This window comes from Diabrotica undecimpunctata, chromosome 6 (genome assembly GCF_040954645.1).
Source record: "Diabrotica undecimpunctata isolate CICGRU chromosome 6, icDiaUnde3, whole genome shotgun sequence".
Taxonomy (NCBI): domain Eukaryota; kingdom Metazoa; phylum Arthropoda; class Insecta; order Coleoptera; family Chrysomelidae; genus Diabrotica; species Diabrotica undecimpunctata.
Window position 1 is genome coordinate 6,576,321 of NC_092808.1, and position 27,018 is coordinate 6,603,338.

Sequence of the window (27,018 nt, forward strand, 5' to 3'; positions counted from 1 at the left end):
ACGGTCTCAGAATGTCGGTACTAACATTAAAAATTTGTTTAACTGATCTTTCTTAAAAATACAATTTAACTTAGGATAAATAGCCTGAAAAAATCAATATACCGTTGTATATTTATAAATATGAGAAAACCGTAATTTTATTTTGTAGTTCACCCTGTATACGAATATTCGTGAATAATTTTTGTTAAGCCTAATTTGAAAAATACAATATATGGTTTATTTTTATGTATGTTTAATGAATAATTATTTTTGTATTCCTTCTTTACGTACATTGTGTTTATTTTAAAACGATATCGAAATAAAAATGGTCATAACTCGTTAAATATCCTGTATAATAAAAAGAGAAATCAAACGATTTCTACCTAGCGAAACCGAATTCAAATTTTTACCACTGTGTTTCCTAAAACTTGCAAAACAAACAGCTGGATAAATTACTCGGCAAGGGAATCTAAATATAGTTAGTATATAGATATTTTGATAACTATTGTCTAGGACGGGAGAGATTTTTGTTTTGGTTCAGAGCAGTGGCTATACCGTTCTGAGGAGACCTAAAGAGGTCGAAATACGTATAAGCGGCTGTCGCTGCCCTGTATCGAAACAAAAATCTAATACCGTCATTATGTGATAAATCCTGTATAATATTTATTTTTTACTGTTAATAATTCTGCATATTTTCCAAGTGTGAAGAATATCATTACCTACATTTTTTCTAAAGGTAATTCTGGAGCATAATGGAATTATCAACAAATGTAGCACTAAAAACTCACTCTGTATATATATATATATATATATATATATATATATATATATATATATATATATATATATATATATCCAATATATGGATTTTAATGTTATTATTTATTTGAATGGACCAAACGATCCTCTGGTTCTAGAATGTCCCTCCTCTAAGAATGTGCAATTTTCCGAATGGTTTTATGAATGGTGATACCCGACATGTGATCTGAGATTTAACATTCTTTATTTCTTCATTCGCTTCTTTAAAGAAATGCGACAGTGCCTGTGTAAGTGGCGGTATAGCGTTCAATGTAAGTAAAGTTTTTGGATAATATAATTATTTAATATTTACATTATATTTAACGGTTCATGTTAGTATATATAATCAAAGAATAATATTTAGCTTAAGTGTATGTTAGTTATAAATAAATTATCTTAATTACTTTATTGTTATGGCCATTACTATTAATTCTTGTCAGCTTTTTTCTCTTCTGTTTTAACTCTCCACAATCACCTCTCCCGTCTTTCTTTATTCATCCACTTAATATTTTTATTACTATCATATTACCAAATTTTGTTTACCTATATATTGTTTGTCACTTTGAGTGTCCAAGCCATCTTGATTGTTGCTTTCACATGTGCTTTATTCGTGATACAGTCTCTTCGAGTTATACCTTGTATGCTTTTTAGATGTCTCATTTCTATTGATTGCAGTTTGCATTCTTGTTATGTTGATAAATTTTTGTTTTCGTCTGCGTACGATAAAATTAGTTTAAATATCATTTATTTCTTTTTGGAAACTAGATATTCAAAACAACTGTGTTAAATTTTCCTTTCTTGTTACCATTCTCTTGGACTTTTACTCCAAAATGTTTTACTTTGTTTCTTTACACAGTATTTATGATATATTCACCCACATATTTCTCTCTAACGTGCATTTTTCTCATTGTTTCCCATAGTTGTTTCCTGGATACGCTATCGTATGCTTACTCCAAGTCAATGAAGATCATACCTGTCTTAATATAGTTCTCTTTGTTTTTTTATCTCAGTTTTCTCAAGAGGAATATATTATCTAGACATAATCCTTTTACCAATCCAGCTTATTCTTCGCCATAATGGTACGGTTCTATTTTTTCTTTTATGACTGTGTAAAAGATTTTTGCTATTGAAGGCATTGAACTGATGCCTCTGTTTGTTGACCTTTGATCATCTTTTTTTAAAATGGAGGACATGTATGACAGATTCCACTTATCTGGAATCTCCTCTCCTGCTTTGATTTTATTGAACGTGTAAAGGATACGATCCTTGCGTCTCCACATTTCAGCAGTTCCATTTTTATGTTCCCTGGTCCTGGTTCTTTGTTAATTTAGGCTTTCTTTGCATATAGAAATGAAAAGTGAGATATATTCCGGTCTATTCGGCTGCAATAATTTTGTCTAATGCCTAATCCACTCCTTTGATGTAATTATCCGAATGATATTTTTAATTCTTTTATTACTTCTATGTTTTTTATATTTTCCATGTTTCCATTAATATTTTATACTCTATCATGCTCTCTATATATCTACACATTCTCTCCCACTATTCGTTCTTCTCGAGCCTTATTCTTTGCTTTACTTTATTGACGGTTTACGTACTCTCTACGCTACTTTACGGAGTTGAAGGGTGGACGTTAACAGCAGCAACTATAAAGAAGTTAGCGGCTCTAGAAATGCGGCTGTATCGGCGCATACTGAGAATACCTTGGACAGACAGTGTGACCGACACAGAGGTATTGAGACGAATGGGTAAAGAGGTGGAATTGTTAACAACTGTTAAAAGGAGGAAAGCGTTATACCTGGGCCATGTGTTCCGTAATGATAAGTACAGTCTGCTACAGCTTATCGTGGAAGGCAAGATTGAAGGTAGAAGAGGTTTGGGCAGAAAGAAGAAATCCTGGCTGAGAAACTTGAGAGAATGGTTTCAAATACCAGAAGCTGCGAACATAATACATGCGGCACAAAAAGAGAAACCTATTGTTTGATGGTCGCCAACCTTCGGTAGAAGACGGCACATAAAGAAGAAGATTGACGGAGGGTAACATATTCTTCTCGTGTTCCTGGGATTGTGTCATTTAGCCATTTATAAAAGGTATTTTTTTTTCTTTTTATATTCTAAGTCATCACTAGTTCTCCAAATATTTGTTCTTATATGGTTCAATACTCAGCACTTCGTTTGCTGCTTTGTTTATTTTTTCTCTTAGGTGTTGATAAATTTTTGTTGGGATCCATTCTTCGTTCATCTGTAGCATATTCTGTAGCCTATTTTGATATAAGTAGTGTTCGCATATTTAAATTGTAAAAGTTTTACTGTATACCTTGTATTTGCGATTTTTGGCATCTCCTTATTATATTATACAATACTGGATATTGTCTCATTGTCGTCTTCCGGTGAATATGAATTTCTCTAGTACTAATCGGTGGTTATTTACATATTCTGCTTGTCTGTATACTTTTACACTTTGTTTTTTTTTGTTTTGCTGGTTTTTCTTACTATTATTAAATCAATAATTAATCTTTGGTGTTTCTACTAGGTTCTTCTCATGTGTGTCTATTTATATCTTTATACTGAAGTACTACTTCTACTTCCATTCTAGTTTCTAATTTCGTCTTCTCTGAATCGTCACACTATATCTTCATCTTCCTTTCTTCCTATGTTGCTGTTAAAATTTACAATAAGTAGAATATCTTCTTTTCTTTTGCCTTGTCTAACACATCTTTTATTGCGTTGAAAAAATCTTTCTTTTATATAAAATAGATTCCACTGATCTGGAATCTCCTCTTCTGCTTCGATTTTATTGAACACTCGTATAAAGGATACGATCCTTGTACCTTCAAATTTCAGCAGTTCCATTTTTATGTTCCCTGGTCCTGGCGCTTTGTTAATATAGCTTATTTCCACTATTTGTTCATTTATTTGCTTGTAACCTTGTATGTGTTTTCTTGATTGTTTTTGTATTAATATTGATACTCCTTTTGCTTCTGCTCTTTTATGTTTGCGCACTCCACTCCATATGTGTAAATTTCTCTATAACTTTCTCTCCTTGTTGATTTTTTTTGTTTCATTTAAGACTATTATATCTGTGTCTAAAAAAACGGCCAGTAAACTGCAAAGGTATAAACTTGTTAAATATTACGCTGATACTTACAACTGAAATTTTACAAGTGCTAATAAATCAGAGGATAAGTTTGGCAGATGAACAACAGGGTTTTCGTAGTGGAAGATCGTGTACAGATGCAATATTCGTTATAAAGCAAATTACTGAGAAATCACCAGAGTATAATAATAGATCAGCATTTCTGTGTCCGATTGACCTAAAGAAATCGTTTGATAGAGTAAGACTCAAAAGATATAATCCATCTTCTGTATAATAGAGAAGTTCCCCTAAATATTATAAAAACTATCGAAAACGTCTACAAAAAAAAAACAAAATGGAAGTCAGAATATATGGACCACTTACAGAACCTATATAGCCCAGTCTGGTTATACAAAAATCATCGATTTCACGGCAAAATGTTTCGCAGATATCTGAAGCTTTTAAGACATAGGTGGGGGTTACTAGATGACGAATAGATAAAAAGATACTCCAATTTTTACCTTGCGTTTTTTTTAAACAATAATTTATGGTCAGAATTTGATTTTTTATCCATAAGTTTTTTTGCCTTATAATTTCAATAAACAATATTTATACCATTTTTTTATATCAAGAATATCTTCATTTTCTTGTTTTTTCAATTAAAATTGATAAATAATTTACGGAGATATTTCCAAAAAAGCAGTTTTTTTGCACTAACGTATAAATTTAATTAATTTTTTTATTAACAAAATAAAATGTTATTAATATATTTCAACATTAAGGAATTACAGTCCTTTAAATTTGTGTGAAATTTCCCCCTGATCGGTCAAACAGTTTAAAAGTTATTCAATTTGTTTATCCCTGGGACTAATTATTTAAACCATTGATCTTGCCCTATGAATGATGCTAGACACATTTAACAAATTTTATAGGATTCTTTAAGACTTATACTATCTTAGAAGTTAAATGAATATTGAGTTTTCATCAAAATTATTTATAAAATAAACGTTTGAAAAAGGGGTATGTTTTTTACTTATAAACAATTGTAATAACTTCTATATTTTTTAAGCTACAGACTTGTACGTACAACCATTAGATAGCTGGTAAAAAAACTCACATTTCACAAAAAAAATAAACCTTCTATGAACAATAGGAACGAAGTTAGCGACAATTTTTTTGTTAATTATATCTCCATTGTTTATAAATATTAAGAAGTAGAATTTGCAAAAATTTTGAATGAAAATCTAACCTTTATATTGAATTTTATAGCTATAAAATTCATTCAATTTTTCGAAACTTAAAACCTTTCGAAACGAAGTTACTTTCGAAAGATCGACATAGGAAAGTGGATGGGAAACTGTTTTAGCTCCTCGCTGCAAAATTTAATATTATGGTTACGGATTTATCATTTAAAAGCTTCAACAGTTCTGTAGGAATTTCATCAGGTCCATTTGCTTTTCCATTTTTAGCGTTTCTTATTGCGTATTCTTCTTCTTCTTTCAATATGTCTGGACCAGTTGCATTGATTATCTGAGTTAAGTTGTTTCTATCGTCTTCAAATAATTATTCAGGTATTCGGTCCATCTTTGTATTTTATTCTCTAGAATAAAATCTTCGGTCCATCTTTGTCTTTAAGTTTACCTATTTGGCATTTATTTATGCTTCCTGTTATCTCTTTTACTTTTTTGTGCATATTGAACGCATCGTACTTTTTCTCGTAGGTTTCCATTTCTTCACATTGTTCTTTAATCCACTCCTCTTTGGCTTCTTTTATTCTCTTTTTTATGTGTTTATTTATTTCTTTGTATTTGTCTGGGTAATTCTTCATCTTTCTTCTTTGTTCCATCAAGTCTAGTATATCTTGTGTCATCCACCCCTTATTCTTTGTTGTTGTTTTTGTAAGATGTTTCTTTCCTGCTGTTTGTATAGCTGTATTTATGTACTTTAATTTTTGGTTAACGTTGTTTGTATCGTTAATTTGTTGCTGCACTGAACGGAGGTTTTCATTTATTTCTTCTCCTGTTTCTTGTCGTATATTTTTGTTTCTAAGTTTATTTAAATCTAGTGCCTTTCTGTGTGGTCTTCTAATCTTTTTTGGTCTCGCCTCTATCACAGTAACAACCGGGTTATGATCTGAGCCTATATCAGCTCCTGGTTACGTCTTAGTACATTTAACAGCAATATGATACCTCCTTGCTATCATAATGTAGTCTATTTGATTTCTCACTATTTTTTCTTTGGTATGTTGTGGTGATGTCCATGTATATAACCGTCGAGGAGGTAATTTGAAAAAGGTAGTTGTTATTACGAAGTCTTCACTTTGGCAAAATTGAATCAATCGATCTCCTCTGTCATTTCTGTTTCCAAGCCCATATTTTCCTACTTGTTCTCCTACCTTACCTTGACCCACCTTGGCATTAAGATCGCCCATTAATATGTTAATGTATGGAAAGACTGACTTAATAAGTGAAGACAAACAACCTGCAACAAAAAGGTTCAGACCTGACAGTGAAGTCGAATAAATGAACCAAATTTTAACTTTTAAACCAATGTATGTAAAGAAAATAAAAAAAGTAAAGTTCAATAAACATTGTAAAATTTATAAGGCAAGTGATGAAAAAATCGACTTATTTTATCAAAGCAGTAAGGCGATTAGATTAATATTGTATATCATATTTGTAAGAAAAATAGAATAAAAATCAATATTGTTAATTTTAAAAATACAAACAATTATAATTAATATAAGGAATATAATAATATAATGTGTAAAAAATTACCTAAAATTTAATTTATAAAATATATAAGTATTATTACATCATTGATATAAAATGAAAAAACATATGTTGATTTTCCGGGATTTTCCGAGATTTATGGGGGGTGAAAATTATGTCATCATTATTAATACTGCTACAGACTATTCGAGCAAATTAAAAAATTAAAAAAGGTAAGTATTTATGGTGAATTTCAAATGGACTCAATTTTTCCGAGTTTTCCCATATTTTCCGGCCAGTGAAAACTATGTAGTTATTCATATTTCGATGAGCTACCCCGGAATAAAAAAAAAGAGGCTTGCAGCTGCAAAGGAAGCCGAGATAATGTAAATTTTTCCTACGTGTTGCAATCTGAAGTTCCGATGCCGAAAAAAAAAACGGAGCTGAAACAGATATCCTCTCCACTTTCCTATGTCGATCTTTCGAAAGTACCGTCGTTTCGAAAAATTAGATAAATTTTATAGCTATAAGTTTCAATATAAAGTTTAGATTTTCATTCAAAATTTGTGCAAATTTTACTTCTTAATGTTTATAAACAATGGAGATATGATTTTTTTAAAAATAGTCACTAACTTCGTTTATATTGGTCATAGAAGGTTTTTTATTTTTTAATGTGAGCTTTTTTACCAGCTATCCAATGGTTGTACGTACAAGTCTGTAGCTTGAAAAATATAGAAGTTATTACAATTGTTTATAAGTAAAAACATACCCCTTTTTCAAACGTTTATTTTGTAAATAATTTCGATGAAAACTCAATATGCATTTAACTTCTGAGATAGTCTAAGTCTTAAAGAATCCTATGAAATTTGCTGAATGTGTCTAGCATCATGCATAGGGCAAGCTCAATAGTTTAAATAATTAGCCTCAGGGATAAACAAATTAAATAACTTATAAAATATTTGACTGATCGGGGGGAAATTTCGCACAAATAGTGCAAAAAAACTGCTTTTTTGCAAATATCTCTGTAAATTATTTATCAATTTTAATTAGAAAAACGGGAAAATAAAGATATTCTTGACATAAAAAAATGACATAAATATTGTTTATTTAAAATATAAGGGAAAAAATTTATAGACAAAAAATCCAATTTTGACCATAAATTATTGCTTAAAAAAAACGCAAGGTAAAACTAGGAGTATCTTTTCATCTATTCATCATCTAGTATCCCCCACCTATGTCTTAAAAGCTTCAGATATCTGCGAAACATTTTTCCACCTTTTTTTTAACCAGACTGGGCTAATAGAAATAGGCAGCGGAATAAGACAAGGGGATTCATTGAGCCCCATACTCTTTAATTTGATCATGAATGAAATCATCAAAAGCGTTAACAAAGGAAGATGATGCAGAATGAAAAGAAGAAGAAGAAGAATATCTGTGTCTAGATTTTAAATTTCTGGAAGTACTTAATTTTATTTCATTGCGATTGCTTGTTCATATATTCTACTTTTCTATTCTCATAGTTCTTTTTTTTTCCTTGTCCTTGTTTTCGTTCAAATTCCGAGGCTGTGTTGGTTTTGTTTTTTATATAATGAATTTTTCCGACTATTGGGTATCATGCCCGACATTCCAAGCCCCTATCTTGTTCGTCTCTAAATTATTTCCATATTTAATCCAGAGTCGTTATTGGTAAATCCATCCAGGATACTGGGAGGGAAATAATAGGTTTGGATAAGAACTGAAGGTAGGACAATGGTTTTCCCTGTACGGTATTAGGAGATAAACCAACGCTCGCCTAGGCAAAGATACATCCCTGAAGTAGATCTATCACCTATCGTAATCATAGATATGTGGTATGTGGTATAATACTAGCAGTATAGAAGAGTACTTGAAAAACAAATTTCATTAATCAACAATAAAGAATAAAAAAGTAACTAGAGAAAACTTCTCTCCCAACCCCTGTAAGACTAGACCTATACCAGATAAAAAATATTACACGCATTTTAACAATTAAGTAATAAAATATGCGCAAATCTTAATAGACTTTAAGCACATAACTGATAAAAGAAAGTAATATCAATAAAACTTTTACTAAAATTAAACAATTTTAATGAAATAATTTGGTAAATGAGATGATTACTTACTTTCATCAGCTTCATCGTTAAGTATCATTTGTAAATAGCTATTGTATAATGTCTATAACCGTTAACCTAAAAATTATTTTTATTGTTTAAAAAATATGATTTTAAGCAGTAAAAATTATTATTAGAAATATTTATAAATATATTTACATTGAATGCAGACATTTTTATGATGTCTAATAAGTATACGTTTATAACAGTTCGTTCCTGTTTAATTTATTATGAAGGTTTGATCCGTACACAACCTAATAATATTATTAAATATTTTTTGGGCCAATATTTCTTCTCCTCGCTCTATTTCATGTTAATTTTGCCCTATTCTGTTCGTCCTGCTGCTGTATGATGCTGAGATTATCGATGCAGGATCTGCCATTCCTGAAGCCTTCCTCTTCTTCCATTAACACCACGTCAGCGATTGTTTTTAATCTATTATTTATAATTCGTGCATATAGTTCATGTGCAGAGTTTAATAAGCTGATGCCTCTATACTTACTGCACATGTTGAGGTCTCCTTTTTTAAAAAAGAAGTTTTCGGCATTTTTTGATTCAACTAGTACATTTTTCTGATTTTAACATTCGTTCATTGTAGGAGATATTAATGCGCACCATGATCAATAGGGCTCATATAAAATCAATCAATCGAGAAAAATATGGTGAATGCATCGAATCAAAATAACCTGGTATAATTATAATTTTAAATGATCTGTCACCTACAAAAATATCTCGGTCGGATCAAAACTCTTCTGTCAATTTATCACTAATATCTCCAGACATCGGTGATAAAACCAACTGGACGTGGCAACAGATACTCTTGAATCGGATTATTTTCTCATTCTTATGAAACTTCATATATTGAGGGAACAGTTTAGTAACACATTCCAACCAAATATCAAATGAAACACTAGAAAAGCTAACTGGACGGAATACGAACGAACTTGCATTTTATATTTCAGTAATAAATCTCAACTACTAAATGTAAATGATGAATATAAATATTTCATTCAATATACCGCCTTATGTTCTATTCCAATCAATAAGCCTTTTAAAGAGCTTTACTGTCACCCCCACCTTGGTGGGATAGTGACTGTGATAACCTTAATATAGAAAATTATATTCAGGTTAAAGAAAAATGGCAACATCAAAAAATTTTAAAAAACAAGGCTAAGAGTTACTGGGTTAACTACTGCGCTAAACCTAACAGAAATACTTCGTCTAAGGAAATATGGCAACAGGCAAAAAAAATGCAAAGAATTCCCTCACCTAACCCTAAATGTAGTAACTATGACTGGATAGAAACATTTTTGCAAAATAATACCCTATGTTTAGCTGATCAGTTGCAATGGATAATGCAAATATTCAAAATAAAATATTAAATTATCCTTTGAAATTTACGAGAGTAAAATTTGCATTAAAAAGTCCAGGAACACAGCTCCAATGTAACTCTAACTAATGCATCGCATTAGTAGGTGGATCAGAGAGAACGATCTACAGCTGGCGCCTCAGAAAACTGAGGTTTTAGTTCTCAAAGGGAACCGGGAAAAATCCTCAGAAAAAAAAATACAGCTCCAGGAATTGATTAAGTCACAAACAATATGATACGGAATTTACCAATTGTCTGTAAATTATTTCTTTTACAAATTTTTAAAGATTTTTGATTACATAACGCTGTTATTAAGGAGTGGAAAAATGTTGTAATTATACTGATCCCCAAATCACACAAAAATTCCAACCTTGCAGAATCTTATGGGTCTACTTCCTTATTATCCTGCGTCATGAAAACTTTTGAACGAATTATTAAGCACCGGTTAAAATTTCATTTCTGTTCCGTTGAAACAATTTGGTTTTAAAAAAGGGTTGAAAGGACTGCGACTATTGACGCAGTTTCTTTAACAACAGACATCAAATCGCCCGTGTAAAAGTACTTTCATATCGAATACATATAATAAAATAATACAAAAAATTGTTTTTGTTTTAGAAAATATACAAGAGCATTATGCAGATATCAACATCACCTTCAATACAAATTTATCGTATTCCCTAAAATGAAGATAGTTCCAAAATTTAGAGATCTAGTTGCGATTGCCATACTAACTGTGATATTTTTTAAACATTTTAAAGAAGTATGTGGCCAAAGAGATAATTTGAAGCAATTTCAAAAAATTATTAGGGATACCGCTAAGGTGAGTTATTTTTTTATACTCAATTTCGCCAACATTCGAATTTTCAAATTTTAAACTTTTTATGAGGTGTGCTTATTTTTACATTAAACCAAAATTATAGACATTTAGAACTTCTTTTGAACTTTTGAATAAGTAGTAATACTAATTGAATAGGAAGAAGAAAATAGAATAGGTATAGAAAATATACCAAATAAATCTAATCAATTAAACAACGTATTTATAAAGATTTTTAACTGATTCATCATCATCATCATCCAGCCTCAAGAGTCCACTGCTGAACATAGGCCTCTTCCTCATGTTTCCAACCCCGTCTATCTTGCGCCGCTCTCATCCAGTTTTTATTGAGTCTTCTTAAATCGTCAGTCCATCTTGTAGGTGGTCGACCGACGCTTCTCTTGTCTTCCCTTGGCCTCCATTCCAATAACCTCTTTGTCCATCGCCCATCTGTCATTCTGGCTATGTGTCCTGTCCATCTCAATTTTAGTCTGGCTATCTTCTCGATGATGTCAGTCACTCCGGTTCTTCTCCTGATGTCTTCGTTGGTTATTCTGTCTCGCAGAGTTATTCCTAACATGGACCGCTCCATTCTTCTCTGCGTGACTCTCAGTTTGGTAGCTGCTGCTTTTGTTAAGGTAAGTGTTTCTGCTCCGTACGTCAAGACTGGGAGGACGCACTGATCAAATACCTTTCTCTTTAGGCATGTGGGCAGCTCACTTTTAAAAGTTTCTCTCAGTTTTCCAAATGCTGCCCACCCAAGGCCGATTCTTCTCTTCAGTTCATGAGTCTGGTTATCCCTGCCAATCATAATTTCATGTCCCAGGTATTTATATCTATCTACGAGTTCTATTTCTTTTCCACCAATACTGATGTTCTGGTTGGGTATCAAATTGGTCATGATTTTTGTTTTCGAGATATTTATATTTAAACCTACACTTTCTGTAGCCACAACGAGTTCCTGTACCATCTCTCTTGCCATACCTAGATCTTCAGCTATTATAAGTATATCATCGGCGAAACGTAAGTTGTTTAGATATTCTCCATCTATTTTTTAACTGATTAGATAAAAACAAAGCTCTATATGCTATATAGTATTAGACCAGGGTAATAAAGCAAAAATATACCCTGTTTTTGACACTCAAAAAGCCAGGGTACTAAGTTTTTTTGATGAATACTTATACAAACATATTATAACCATTTCCAGCGTGAGATTCATTGATAATTTTGATTTACAAACAAATTAGTGTGAAAAAATGTACTTTTGGCGTTTTTTTTATCATTAAAAAACATAAAGTTTCGAAGGTTTATTGGTCAAAGCTTGTTGGACTCAATAACCGAATTCGGCCATTGACCGAAATTTATACCCACAACGCGTTGTGAATTTCGTTTATTTCTCACATCGCGTTTCGGGTATTTTTATCGTGCACAGAACGCGTTGTGGATATAATGCGAAGACCCACAATGCGAAACTACAAAGACCGTCGGACACACACGACGATTTTTCGACTTATGGGCAGTACAAATACCCACAAAGCGAAACTTCTAATTTTATTTAAAAAATGTAAGTAAAAATAAGTTTTAAACACAAAAAAATTTTAGAACCAAATTTCTTCATTTATATTTTCATGTCAGCGACCCATATCACTTTGAATTACATTGCTTGTTCCTTTGTTTACAGGAACATTTATTACCGCCACAAAATCTTTTACAGTTGCATCTGAGAAAACCTTTACCAAAATTTTTGGATGACATACTTACTGCAGTTCTCAAGGGTATGTTCTTACTACTAAGTTATCATTTGATTCAAACTAGAATGGCGAATCGGTTTGAAGGAGTTTATTTCTTGAAAATTATCTATCCAGTGGTCCATTTTCAGTAATGAGTTTGTAAAAGCCATAATTATTAATTTCAGAAAAAATGGCTTATATATTTCTTGGAGTTAATCGACGTCTATCAACATCCGGCACTCGAATTAAAACATTAGACCCTTTTTTTTAATCAATCAAATCAAATCTTTTATTTGTCTCACATATTATCTTTGATGCCTGAACTCTCATCATTTTATGTGATTCTTCTCTCTCGTTCAATATTCTCTTACTTCTTTGGGTTAACTGATCATTAAAATTGCCGTTAATTTTGTCTAGTTGTATATTGGGTGCATCTTCATTATTTTTAATCGGGTTACTATTGTCCAGGATTTCTAAAGATTCATTCATATATTTGTCTTGATTCTCTAAATTCTCTTGGTAGGGTTCTACACTGTTGCTTTCTTCCCCACTTTTTAAATAATCATCATCATGTTCTTTTTCTATGCTATTTATTAATTTTTCCAAGTCTTCTTCTTCTTCTTTCAATTTTGTAGATTATCAAGTACATCTTTCGGAAGGTCTGCATCTTCTAAACTATTTGTTTGTCTGCTGCCAAACATGGCCTCATAAGGGCTCCTACCGATTCCTATATGAAAAGATCTGTTTTTCTTGGACCATTTTGTATTATTATTATCGTTTACCCAGATAATCAACATATCCCGGACATCTTGATTAGCCCTCTCTACAGAGCCTTGATTTTGTGAGTCTCTTGGTGCTCTATTTTCAGAATATAGAACTATTTTCAGACTATTTTCAGAACTATTTTTAGACCAGGCACATAGTAGTTAATTCTACAATATAACCTTTGTTTTTTTTTTTACAAACTTTATTTTTGATACGAATGTTTTTTTATACAACGTAAAGTTTTTAGTTATTCACGAAAAAAATTTAAAAACATGTTTTTTGGACATTTTCAATTACCAATAACTCGACCTGGCTTAACAAAAAACTTCATATAACATTTCTTATATAACTTTTGTTACTTCAATTATTTTACAACTTCTGTCAACATCTCAAATAAATTAATGCAGTTTTTAAAAGCAAAAGCATAGGAATTCACGTCTAAGGGCAAGTGGGAAACTGCTTGCTAATAGGAGATAGATGTCAAACTGCAAGATTAATCTTAAAGTTTAACATTTGTTATTGCTTGGCTGATTCTTAGTGTAACTTCTTCATGGCAATCTCATTTTGCGTTGACTGTGGTGCCCAGATATTTAAATAGTAATATCTGCTCTATACAGTACAATTTCCCGTTTTTTAACCTGTTCATACCGTAGATGAGTTCTTTTAGTATAAAACATAGTATTGATTATCGGCTGTTGAAATATTGCCATCTATATTACATTTGCTTCAGTATGTATTTTGTAGCTATATATTTAAAAAAAATTTACGTTAAATGTTAAATATTTTTGCAAAACTTAAATAGTTACTCTACATATGACAATGACCCCCCACACAAGTAATTTGTATGCGGGAACATCACCGATTGCGTCTTTAAAAGAAAGTCGATAAACAAAGGAACGCAACTCGTAAAATATTAAGTAATAAATTATTATAAAATAAAAGTGTTACTAATTCATATGCCAAAACGGTTGACCACAACAAACGGTCTAAAACAGTACCAGCCATAAAAATGTTCAAATCGTTTTGACTTTTGTTTCAAAAGAGAATGCTTTTAAGACTGTTGCCAATTTTGCTGCAAAGTGAGGATCACGTTCTCCTATTTCTTATAATATATTAATAATATTTCTTATATTAATGATTATTTCTTAAGTAATTAAAAATTAAGGAATCTACCTATAGCGTTAATAGGCTTCTAAAAAAATGAATGTAGAAAAACAAGGAACTAGCAGGTATGTAGAAAATACGGCTATAAGTACCTTCATAAAAAAGCAAAGACAAAGATAACAAGGATACCTAAGGGTGGTTGGATGTCTAAACTACTATTTGTGAAGTTGAATTACCAAAAGACAAAGAAAAAATGGGTAGAAAGTGTGCGAAAGGACCTAAAAAACATGAAAATCATATATATTATGAAGAAAAACCGCTGGATAAAGTTTACTAGAGGAAACGTGATAAAAAATCACTTGATAAAAAGCATGAAAAGTACAGTTGTATGTTTCGAGTATACTTTAAAATTCCATATATAAATGAATAAATATTTATAATTATAACGTATGATCTATTCTTTTAACTTAAATAAATGGCTTTATTTTAGGGAAAAATGGGAAACTTTATCATACAATATCCTCAAAGAAAACCTAACGTTAGACATCAACCATACATATCCAACTCAGTACCATTTCCTTGTTCCAACGTCACTAGATATGGCCTTGGACGATCCCGTTCTGTACCAACAAGCGTTCACCAACTACTACCTGGGGATATAGACATTATCGGGGCACTCGGGGATTCTTTGGTAGCGGGAAATGGTGCAATGGAGGAATACGCTTTGGGGACGCTCATTGAGCATAGAGGAGTTTCTTGGTGTGCAGGTACGTATTCATTGCAAATGTCATAGTACACTCAAATTATCCTAAATATAAAAAAGAAAACTAATACAAATTTTTGTTATAAGGGTAATTTCACCCTTAAGATGGAAAAGATTAAGTAAATATAAAGTTTTACTAATTTATTTTGTATTAGTTGCAGATATAATAATTATATATACACCGGTATTTAGGTCCACGCCCTTCCGGTAGGGATCTATGGAGGAGTATCACCGAGCCGCAAGCCCTTATCTCTTGCCGTACTGCTCCACCATAGGCCAGATCACTGAACTATCCGACAGTGAAGCGAATGAGAATCGGGCGCCTAGCCCACTTGGCTATCTGACCGAATAATTAACAACTAATAAATTACATTTGTTAAAATTTCAAGACAATGATTTTTTTCAATGACTCAACGTCTACTTAATTGCTGAAAAATCATTTATTAAAATACAATGCTGTATAAAATTTTGTGGAGAAATCAAATCTGAATTCAAAATGACATTTGAGTTGAGAAAATAAGAAGAAATTTAAAAAATTTAATTTGATTAACATTGTCTAGTGTCAATAAATTTGTGGCAATCGCATTTCTTATATTCCATTTCTTCAAAATTTACACAGCGCATGAATTTTGAAGATGGTCTTAATCTTGATTCCTGTGTAAGTTGATTTCTTTGTGATTTCGCACTTTGGCTACAATTACCTTGCTTATATTTTCCGGTTTGTTCACGATTTGTGGGTCTGTTGTTTGAAATTGGAGGCTTGTTTAAGGGGGGTATTACACTTTGGATGAGAGAATGACCGATACATTTTTTCATCGCGTTAATTTTTGATTTATTACCATTATTTAAGCACTGTTTACAAGTTGGTGATTTAGTTCCTTTTTGTGTTGATGATTTCCTCTTTTTATAACGATCGGAAGTTTCATCACAAGAGCAACATTCTTCACCATTACTTGCTTTATCGGTTGGATTCAAAAAGTCGTACATACATTTTTTGTAAAGTTCATAATCAGTTCCCTCTGTTTTGAAGCGCTTCTTCGGGAAAATTTTGTTGAAATCAGGTTGGCGTCTAGGAGTATTAAGTATTGCTCCCATATACCAAGGTTCCTGTTCTTCTTCGTACTCCTGATAACAGCTTTTGGTAAACTGTTTCGGATCAGATTCGGAACATTCTCCATTTTTGATAATTTTAGCTTGCTGACAATGACCACATGTAGCCGGTTTTGACGGGTACGTTTCTACTGTCTCAATTTCCTTGATTTTCTTACACTTGGAACATAAACATGTTGCCTTATTGGAGGTTTTCTTTGCTTTCTTTCTTTTCTTGGTTGATTTTTTAGTTGGAATTATATCAGAATATTTGTATTGAACCATTTTTCTATCTTAGATTTGGATGAGAGATTTGTTTGGTGGTTGATTCAGAGGATGTAGATCTAAAACAGAAAATTAAGAAATTAGAGAGACCTTTTCTCTGACGATAATAACTTATATAGTAAGAATGAAAATACAGACTTAACTGGTCCACCAATATTAGAATTAAAAGTGTATTATACGATCTCAGGTTTAAAAAATAATAAAGCTGTAGGACCCGACAACGTAAATGTAAAAATAGTTAAACTCTTCAATATTAAGTACCTATTAAAACTCTTTAATAGCATATACGCTGCCTACTTTGCCCATTTTACACCTCAGATTATATTTGAGTGAGTAGTGCCCACTGAGAACACCTGAAGCTATTCTGATTTCAATTTTCTGAAGTTTTAAGATTATTTTTTCATAGCGAACAAAAACTAATAATAAAATTTTTGCTTGTCTTTGGCATGGAGTATATTTCCAATAGACTGCACCAAGATGCTTTTCTCATTTAAGAAAATCTTCATAGATATGGCTTTTTTGGATACCGCAAAATGGTTTTTGGTCTGATAAAAGAAGTAAGTATTTTCAATAAGATAAACAACAATCTCGTATCCAACAAAGCCTTTTGGTCCTGGCATCCACAGCAGCGGCTAGTGGCTTAAACCTTTAGGTGGCAAAAGACTGTCAATTATATTTTTTAAGATATTTTGTCTTAAATTTTAAAATAAGATTAAAAGGAATATAAAACAAGAATTGTTGTTAAAAAAAAACAATTTTTTTGAGGTGGGAAATATTTAATAATTTCCCGCTTATGAAAAATTTTAAGTTTGTACATATAATGAGATATTAAAAATCACAAATACTTATACTTGGCAATTATATGTCAATTTATGCTTTAAAATGTATAAAACATTGCAAAGCACCCTTTACATACAACCGTTTTTTCTTGGTATTGCATAATCCACATCAACGGTATGTATTGATCTTTTCTGGAATATGAGCACCTACGATTGAAAGCCTAACAGAATTTTCTAAAATTGCGGACCTATTAGAACTTTTACGTTTTCTCCCTTTCGTTGTACCTGGAACGTATCCCTTGTTTTTCTACAGGTGAAATTAACAATCAATTGGTCGACTAAAATTGACCGGTATTTAAGTTGGGATACAGCCTTCTTTCGCTTCTCTTTCATTGTAATCTTGTATACTATGTAACTGTTTACAGCGCAAGTCTCAATGAGGTAATGAAAAATCTTTCTCCACCATCTATGTGATTTGCGATTTACGCAGAAGAATGACATATTCTTGTCAAACATATCTACTCCTCTAATATACTCATTATATGCCTCTAGCATCCTGGAACATTTAACTGGAATCCTTTGTCCTGATTTATTTCCTTATGTTGCTAACAAAATTATCAAACTATCGACAATAATTTTTTCCACGAAACTTCTACAATATTTGAGAACAACTTTTTCTCTTAATCATTTCATCATTATTATCTTTCCTTCGAGTATACACGTCAAAATCTAGAAGGAAACCTGTCTCAGCGCAACAACAAGTTCAAACTTTAAATCTTCGTTTTATGGGCTTCATAGGAAGGTATTGTTTCATAGACGAGCGTCCCTTGAAACCAATCATTGACTTATCTATTGCTATATTCTGCGATGCATTGTAAACTCGTGCAAATATCTCTTTTAAGTAATTTATTATTGGACGTAATTTGTGTCTTTCTGTGGCATCTTCGTGTTGTCGTTTAGGTGGATAAACCTCATAATTTTGAGAAATCATATTTCATATTTATTATAATTCATATTTTTGAGAGCTATTGATATCATTGTGATATTAGAAATTTTTTGTATTACCCAAAACTACATCCAATCTCACATTTAGTGAGAGTCCGATAATTTCTTGTCCATCAACATGGGTATAGTTTACGCAATGAGACAAAAATAATATTACCTAATTGAAAGATAAATAGAATACTTACAGTTAGTTAATGGTTTTTAATTTGATAAATAAGTCGTGAAGTTTCGGTTAAAATGAAATACATATTTCTAAATTTTGTATGTTGTTGTATACGTATTAATTTATGATTTTTGACACATCGCTGACAATTACGACTCACACTTCACTAAACTTTTCTTCTCTTTTTCTATATTTTCCTCCAACCTAGTACGTTATGGCACTCAATCAAATTATTAAGTTTCTGGTGTACCTAATGAATAAAAAAAATAGACATAAACCTCCATTTATGGCTTATAGTGTACCTACAATATTTTATGGATAATAAAATATATTATTATATATTAATACTTTTAATCATTTTTCCATATGGAGCGAAGAAAAATAGTCCTGAAGTTTTTCCGACTCTCGGGCACACTACAACTTTACAACCCATGCGAAAAACACGGCAATTTAAGGATTATTTTACACAGCTCTTACGATTGTCCTTGTAATTTATTAATTGACATTGCGAACGCAAGGCGCACCGGAAACCGGGCACGCTTAAATTCAACAACAAAGTCACTTGTCATTATAGTGGTATTCATAGAATAAGTACATCCTCCATTAAAACTTTGTACATTCTCCTTTAAAACTTAAAACTTTGTTATCTTATCTTATCTTAAAGATTATCACACATCCTACTGAACCCTTTTTTTATTATTTTCAGGAGGTGAAGGGACCTGGAGGGAATACCTAACACTTCCAAACATTCTAAAAGAATTCAATCCGAACCTCCGCGGATATTCAACGGGACCAGGAGAGTTCTTGAGCCTTAATTCCAAGCTCAATGTTGCATTTCCTGTAGCAGCGGATGCTGACGCCCTGCGGCAGGCCAAAATTCTAGTCAATAAATTGAAATCTAGTCCAAATATGGATATTAAGAGGGATTGGAAAATGATCACTCTATTCTTCGGTGCTAATGATCTATGTTCAGCGCAGTGCTATAATAAAGAAGCTGCTTCTGCTAGTAGTCATGCTAAAAAACTAGCTAGAGCACTCGATTATTTACAAGAGAATTTGCCCAGAACATTTGTTAATTTAGTACCAGTTTTAGGTAAGTTTTAATTTCTTTAGTATTGGTTATTGTTAAAAAATACCATCATTAAAGAAACGAATCATAAATGAAAGGACCTAAGAGGTCCTTCACTCTCCTATAAAGAGTGGTCCTAAAGTAATTGTACAAAAAGAAACGGTAAAAACACTTTAAACAAAAACAAATACCAAAGAAACCCTTTATCTGTTAGACGAGAATAATTTAATCGTAAGCGACATTGATAAAAAATTCAACTTTGGAACAACTATATTGAAAAAAATTTTAAAGACAACCGTGGAAAACCAATTCATGGACCATGAATAAGTACTACTGCAACAAAATAGAAGCATTGGAACTATGGACTTATAGAAGAATATTTAAAATACTATGGACTAATAAAATAACAAATGCAGAGGTACTCAAAATAATGAAAAAGAAAAATAATTAGTCTTGACAATCAAAAGTCGAAAACTTTAATATTGTGGACATATTATGGAATATGGAATAAGAGATATAGGGAGAAGAAAGATATCTTGGCTGCGAAATTTTAGAGAGTGGTTTGGTTGTAACTCCATTCAACTTTTCCGCGCAGCTGTATCTAAGATCCAAATAGCAATGATAACAGATAAACTTCAAAACAGATATGGCACGTGAAGAAGGCAGGTTAAGATCATCAATCATTCTTATTTTAAAGGTTTTTTAAAACTATTTCCGCATTGGAAATCTTCATGTCAAAACAAATGTAAAAAGTAATTCTCACTACAATTAATTGTGGTTTAACCCAATTAAATATGCCACAATAAAACAGTTTTAATGCGTCTTGATTGCCTTCTAGGTTTATTACATATTTTTATTTTTCAGATGTATCAGTAAGTCTGAGAATCAAACGGACTTTGACTTGCAGATTTCTTCATAGATTATTCTGCGAATGCTTCCACCGTGGGGGCAACGAAATGGAAGTAATAACTTCGCTGACAAAAGCGTACCAACAAGCAGAAGAAGACCTGGTAGGAAAATATTAATAGATTCCAATACATTGCCTTCTCTTTAACGCTAGATGTAACAATAATATTATATGAACAGATATCACAACCAAACTTATATGGAATCATCTGATATTGTTTTTATTTCAAGCGATTTAAAAAAAATAGCATACGAACTCAAACAATATTTATTTTAAAGCAATTTAATGATCAATATATAAAGAAAACAATAAATTCTTAAAATAACGAATTGACACTATTTGTTTTAAAGTTAATAGCATAAAAAATTGTACTCTAAATTTATGTTTGTTTTTTTTTTTAATAACCAGTGTTACACCCCCTAGCCCTTATGCAACTTTCAATTCGCGTGGGCAAGCTCCTAAACAAATTGTCAACATCTTGTTGTGGTAGGTTATTCCATTCTTCAAGAGCAGCTTGTACTAGCTATGCAATGTTATGTGGATTATCCCAGCGAGCTCTAGTTCTTCTTTTAAGCGTATCCCACAAATATTCTATAGGGTTAAGGTCGGTTGAGCAAGCAGGTCACTCCAGAACAGTGATATCTCCATTCAAGGGAGTCTATAGTCACTCTGTTGTTATGTGGAGATCCATTATTATGCATGAAAATTAAATTGTCTCCCATTGCACCCCTTCAGAGCCTAACTACAGATTCTAGTTCCTATCTACGAGTTGTTACCAAACTATCAAAACCTAACCAAATCAACCTATCTACGAGCTGTTAAGTTGGTTGGTTGGATGGAAATCAAACGGGTTTTTTCACCGATCTGTGTTATATCTGTGGACAGATCTGGCAGTTTTCGTTCTTGCTTCTTGAAAATACCGCATTTTGCCAATTTCCAATGTTCCAGTTTTGATGTTGAAGACACCAATTAAGGCGATTAATCTTGTGCTGGCATGATAACTCGGGAACCAGTAGCTGTCTACTGCTGCATGGTCCTTGGACACGAAGACTTTTTCTTATCATTTCAACTGAAACACTTACACCTGTAGCTTTCAAAAGTTGTCTTTGGAGCTACTGAAGAGAAATTGATGGGTCTTTTCTAGCTATTTGGACATTGAAACAATCGTGGCGAACCGTTTTTACTTTTTGGCGATTTTATCTTGGTTTATTCTTCAGCGTTCCTAATTCTTGATACCTAGCATAGGTTTTTGACACAACGCCCTGTGTTACGCATAATCACTGTAGCTATGTTCCTCTGAGACATTCCTTGCTCCACAAGACCAATAATATTTCTCTTTTGCACATCAGTTAACCTCACAAAAGGCATATTTTCGTTTATAAACGCAAAAGTTTATTTTTTTCGTTCAATTTACAACTAAAGTAGATAATCCTATAAAGTACCCACCTGTGTTATCTTATTGTATTATCGGTTTATTTATTTTAAATAAAAACCTTTATTCTTCGCAACAATATCAAGTTTTTCAAATGAAATAAATATTTATTTGAAATACATGGTGATTCCATATAAGTTTGGTGGGTATAACAATATATTTTATTTTTTAGATACTGAGTGGAAGGTATGACCAAAAGGAAGATTTTACAGTAGTTTTGCAACCATTCATGAAACTATTTAATGCTCCTGAAGACCCTAGACATAAATTTGATGAAGTAATTGATATTTCGTACATAACTCACGACTGTTTTCATTTCTCCCAAAAAGGGCACGCACTAGGTGAGAAATTTAACAACAGATATTATAAAATCTTCTCACTTTGACCTTTTAAAAGTCAGTGTGATTTTTAAGGTCACGGCATTTTGTACTTATTTAGTTAAAGATGTTTAATTAATTTATATTATAAACATATTGTTCCTTGATTAAATGAATAAGCCACTACATCCCAAAAATGTGGCGATAAAAACTATAAGTACCGAGGCATGAAGGAGTCTAAAAGAACAATCTAGCAGATTGCCAAAGTAAAGATCTAGAAAAATTGTCTAGAAGTGGCTAGAAAAGTGTCCTAACAACAATAAAATTAACAATAACATTAACAAGAATACAGTAAACCAAAATTTTACAATACAGTAAATCACAAGAAAACAAAAATAAAGCTAGAAGACTCAGTCAAAGATATCCCATGGGAAGCCCAAGTACAGAAGATAAACTAACAAAAATAACGAAGATAACCAATATTTCAACAAACCAAGGCACAGAGACTGATGAATGGTACATCTAGAAAGGAGAAATGCAGAAGCAGTTATCAAAAAATCACTAAATGGCGACCAGTATCACGCAGACGACGAGGAAAAACGAAAACGGGATGGGAGAACCAAATAATTGTGGATCTTAAGAAGATCTGCAAGAGCAGAAAAGAATGGAGAAATATTGTAGAAGACGTCTAGTCACACAACCAATTGTAAATTCAAAATGTTATTGCGGACTGATTTCCCGCGACAAATGAATGGGAAGAGCCCAAAGAGGACGACAATCACTCCTCTAGAAGTGCAGATGCCATTATGATCATAAAACAATAGTTTAAGAAATGCAAATAGATAAACAAATCACTATGTAAGATTCTTAGTGAAATTAAGCGGGTATACATTGGCAAAACAAGTCTTGAGATAAGCAAAATTCTTTTTATAATTTATTTAAAAATATTTTACATTGTAGTGGTAATTATATATTAATCATCTTTTTTTATACTTTTTTACTATTAGTTTTATTATAACACAATTACAGGAATATCATAATTTGACTTTTCCCATCCATATTTTTCTTTAGTCTTCTTACCATAAACGAATGTGGTATGTATATAATAGTATTATCTGTTTATTTCAGCGGCCAATATGTTATGGAACAACCTCTTGGAACCCGTTGGGCGGAAGAGTACAAGGAAATTGAATCATGTTATGGAAAAGTTTCGTTGTCCTCAATCAAATGCTCCTTATCTGTTTACTAACAGAAATTCAAAGATATTTTTAGAAACAGGAAAACAATTGATCAGCTAAATTGTATTTAAAAATTAAAAATATAAAATAACGTTAAGTGATTGTTCTTTCTCGTCTGTTATGATGTAATATATGACACCAATTTGTAATAGATGCTGGAGTACTAGATGTGTCACAGGTGTTAACGCACTAATTGATTCGCTGATAGCAAACATAACAGATGATCAGATGGTGGCGCGGTTTTATGTATCTCCCTTCACTACTGAGATATAATATATTCCTTATGTTTATGCTTTCTTGAAATAGTTGCCAAATATGGTCGTATAATTTGTTCGTTCTGTACTTAAACAATTCTCCGCATATATCCTCTGATCCAGATGCTTTTTTCCTTTTCAGATGTTAACATACATGTTTAATTTCTTTCCCAGATTTAGCCATACGGCTCACACTCCCTCTAAGGAGAAAATTTACTCATCCCAGATACATACGATATTAAAAGGATTGAGTCCTGGTGGGACTCTTTCCGTGTTATCGAGCCCTAGGTCACTTGGTACGCTGGAGTATCTCCCAAAAATTTTTTTACACATCTGGACGTTGAGAGTTGTACAGCTTTCTGCATGGTCTTGTAGAGATGTTCATTCAGGGCTAGCTTTTTTATGTTTTCTAGGAGGTTCTTCGGAATGACTCCAGTAGTGGAGAGAATAACAGGTATTGTCTGGGTACTTTCCATTCTCCACTTTCTTCGTATTTGAATTTCCAGATCCTCCGTACTTGGCGACCTTTTCGTTCTGTTTAACATGAAGATTATTGTTATTGCCACATCAATTAGTGTTGTTTGTCTCTTAAGTTTAATAACTAGTATGAGATCTGGTCTATTATGTGCCACTGTTTGGTCTGTGAGCACAGTGCGATCCCAGTATAGCTTGTAGTTGTCATTCTCAAGTATACTTTCAGGAACGTGTTGCTAATATGGGAGATGGTTTGTTTGGAGAAATCTCAGTTTGATGGCTATCTCTTGATGAAGCATCTTTCCTACTGAGTCGTGCAGTTCCTTATATTCAATTGCAGCAAATGTCTGGCAGCCCCTGGTAAGATGTTGGATGGTTTCTTAAGCTTAAAGGATTATTTTCAGTAGTCTGTATTTAGTGCCGTTTCTCATTATGTGTCCGAGATATTCTAACTTTCTCCTTTTAATCGAATACATGGCTTCTCTTTCTTTCCCATTCTTTATAGTACAGTCTCGTTGGTTATTTTGTCCGTCCATGATATCCTTAGAATTCTTCTGTATAGTCACATCTCGAAGTCTTTAAATTTTTCTCCATCGCTTCAGTGAGTGTCCAGGATTCAACTCTGTAGTATAATATCGAGAAGATATAACATCGTAGGAGCCTTACTTTTATCTCCAGATTAAGATTGTGGCTTTTAAAGAGTTTGACCATGTTGTTAATGCACTTCTAGCCTTCTCTATTCTACATTTTACTTTTTGTGAGTGATCCCATTGTTCGTTTACTACTGTTCCAAGATAGGTAAACTGTTTTACTGGGTCCACTGGTGTATTCTTGATAAACAGTTGGACGTGTCTAATTTTATTTTTTCTAATGGCCATAAATTTAATTTTTGATATATAGGTTGAATAATATAGATGAAAGTATATATCCTTATCTAACACCTTGCAGAATTGCAAGTCATATCTCTGCATCTTTGGAATAATACCTGTAGACTAAACAGTGCATCTCTCATACCTACGCCTTTCATGAATCCAAACTGTGTGTCTTGTATTCTCTATTCGCATTGTTTTGATTCCTTTGGTCATATATATATATATATATATGTTTTGATTCCTTTGGTCATATATATATATATATATATATATATATATATATATATATATATATATATATATAAACAAGAAGTTCATACAGAATCTTTATTATAGCAATCAAGAAGGTACAAGTTACAAGTTACATGACCCTGGCCGGAATGGCGGTACCGTATGACATCTGTCTGTCATCGGTCTTCTTCTTTTTTACCTTTAACATAATATATTACACGTTCCCTTTTTTTTAGATAGTACAAAACTAAAATACAAATTCAACTAAAATACAAATACAAACAAGTAGCCACAATTTCAATTTAACACATAGTCCTTTAAATATGTAGGAGGCTTGTGAGATCTCTTATTTGTTTTAATGATAGTGTTACCTTCCTCCTCATCTCTTACATTCAGTAGGTTATCTGAAATGCAAGTGTTATTTTTAAATCTAGGTAAATCAACAATATTTGTTTTGATTCCTTTGGTCATATATATATCAAACAAGAAGTTCATACAGAATCTTTATTATAGCAATCAAGAAGCTACAAGTTACAAGTTACATGACCCTGGCCGGAATGGCGGTACCGGATGACATCTGTCTGTCATCGGTCTTCTTCTTTTTTACCTTTAACATAATATATTACACGCATAGCTTGTATATTCTGGGGTGTATAATTTTAAGAAAAAGTTTTAGTGTATGGCTCATTAGACTTATTAGCCTATACTCTCCACACTTTTTTGCTCCCTGTTTCTTTGGTAACGTAATAAATTCTGAAACTAGCCAATCTTTTGGAATATTGAATGTGTCATAGATATTATTGAAGATTATACATAGTATTCTTGAAGATTCATCATCAAGAAGTTTAAGAAATTCAGACTACTTCGTTTGGTCCTGGAGCTCTCCCTTCTTTTAGTGATATTATGGCTGCTCTTATTTTTGCCACTAGTATAGGTGGTCCTGTTTCTGTAGGTATTCGGGACTCGTTCTCTCTCTCTCTCATCAAAAAATAAATTTCGTATGTAATTTTTCCAGATATTATCAATACTCTCTTTGTCCACGATTACCTCTCCGTTGTCATTACCAAGTTTACTTACTCTTCTGTCTTTACATTTGCCTGTAATTTCTCTTACCTTTTTATGCACGTTGAAGTCGTCGTATTTACTTTGTAGAATTTTGATTTCTTGGCATTTTTTCTCCAGTTCTTTCTGTTTAGCTTCTCTGATCTTTCTCTGTATATCTCGTTGTAATGATTTATACATAGAGTTATTGTTCTTGTTTTTTCTTCTTTCTTCTATCAGCTGCAGAATCTCTGTCGTCAACCCTTTTCCTATTATTACCTTCTTCGTTCTTCATAAAATTCTTTAAATTCTTAAAAGTCTTTAATGTCGTCTATCGTTTTATTAAGGAATTCTATCTACTCTTATGTGTTTTCCGTTGTATTATTTCTTTCTTTGCATTTTCTATTTATTGTTTTGCTGACTATTTCTTTTACTTCACTAAATTTCAGTTTTCTCATGTCATGTTTTTTGACAGTTTTTCCGCGTGTTTTCTTTAACTTGGTTCTATACACGCCCACTAAAGGATTGTAGTCAGATTGAATATCAGCGCCTGGGTAGCTTATAATACTGTTGAAACTATTTCGATATCTTTTGTTAACAAGTGTGTAGTCTATTTGGTTTCTT

At 32.1% G+C, this 27,018-nt stretch overlaps 1 protein-coding gene across 1 annotated transcript; it reads left to right on the forward strand.

The window, feature by feature from the left end:
* Nucleotides 1-944: 944 nt before the first annotated feature.
* Nucleotides 945-23,917, forward strand: LOC140444722 (phospholipase B1, membrane-associated-like). The gene is made up of 7 exons (XM_072536485.1): nt 945-1,049; nt 10,678-10,882; nt 14,966-15,242; nt 19,266-19,652; nt 20,493-20,638; nt 22,140-22,308; nt 23,413-23,917. Exons 2-7 carry the CDS (start codon nt 10,745-10,747, stop codon nt 23,580-23,582), a joined length of 1,287 nt encoding a protein of 428 aa, XP_072392586.1. The 5' UTR covers nt 945-1,049; nt 10,678-10,744; the 3' UTR covers nt 23,583-23,917.
* Nucleotides 23,918-27,018: the final 3,101 nt, after the last annotated feature.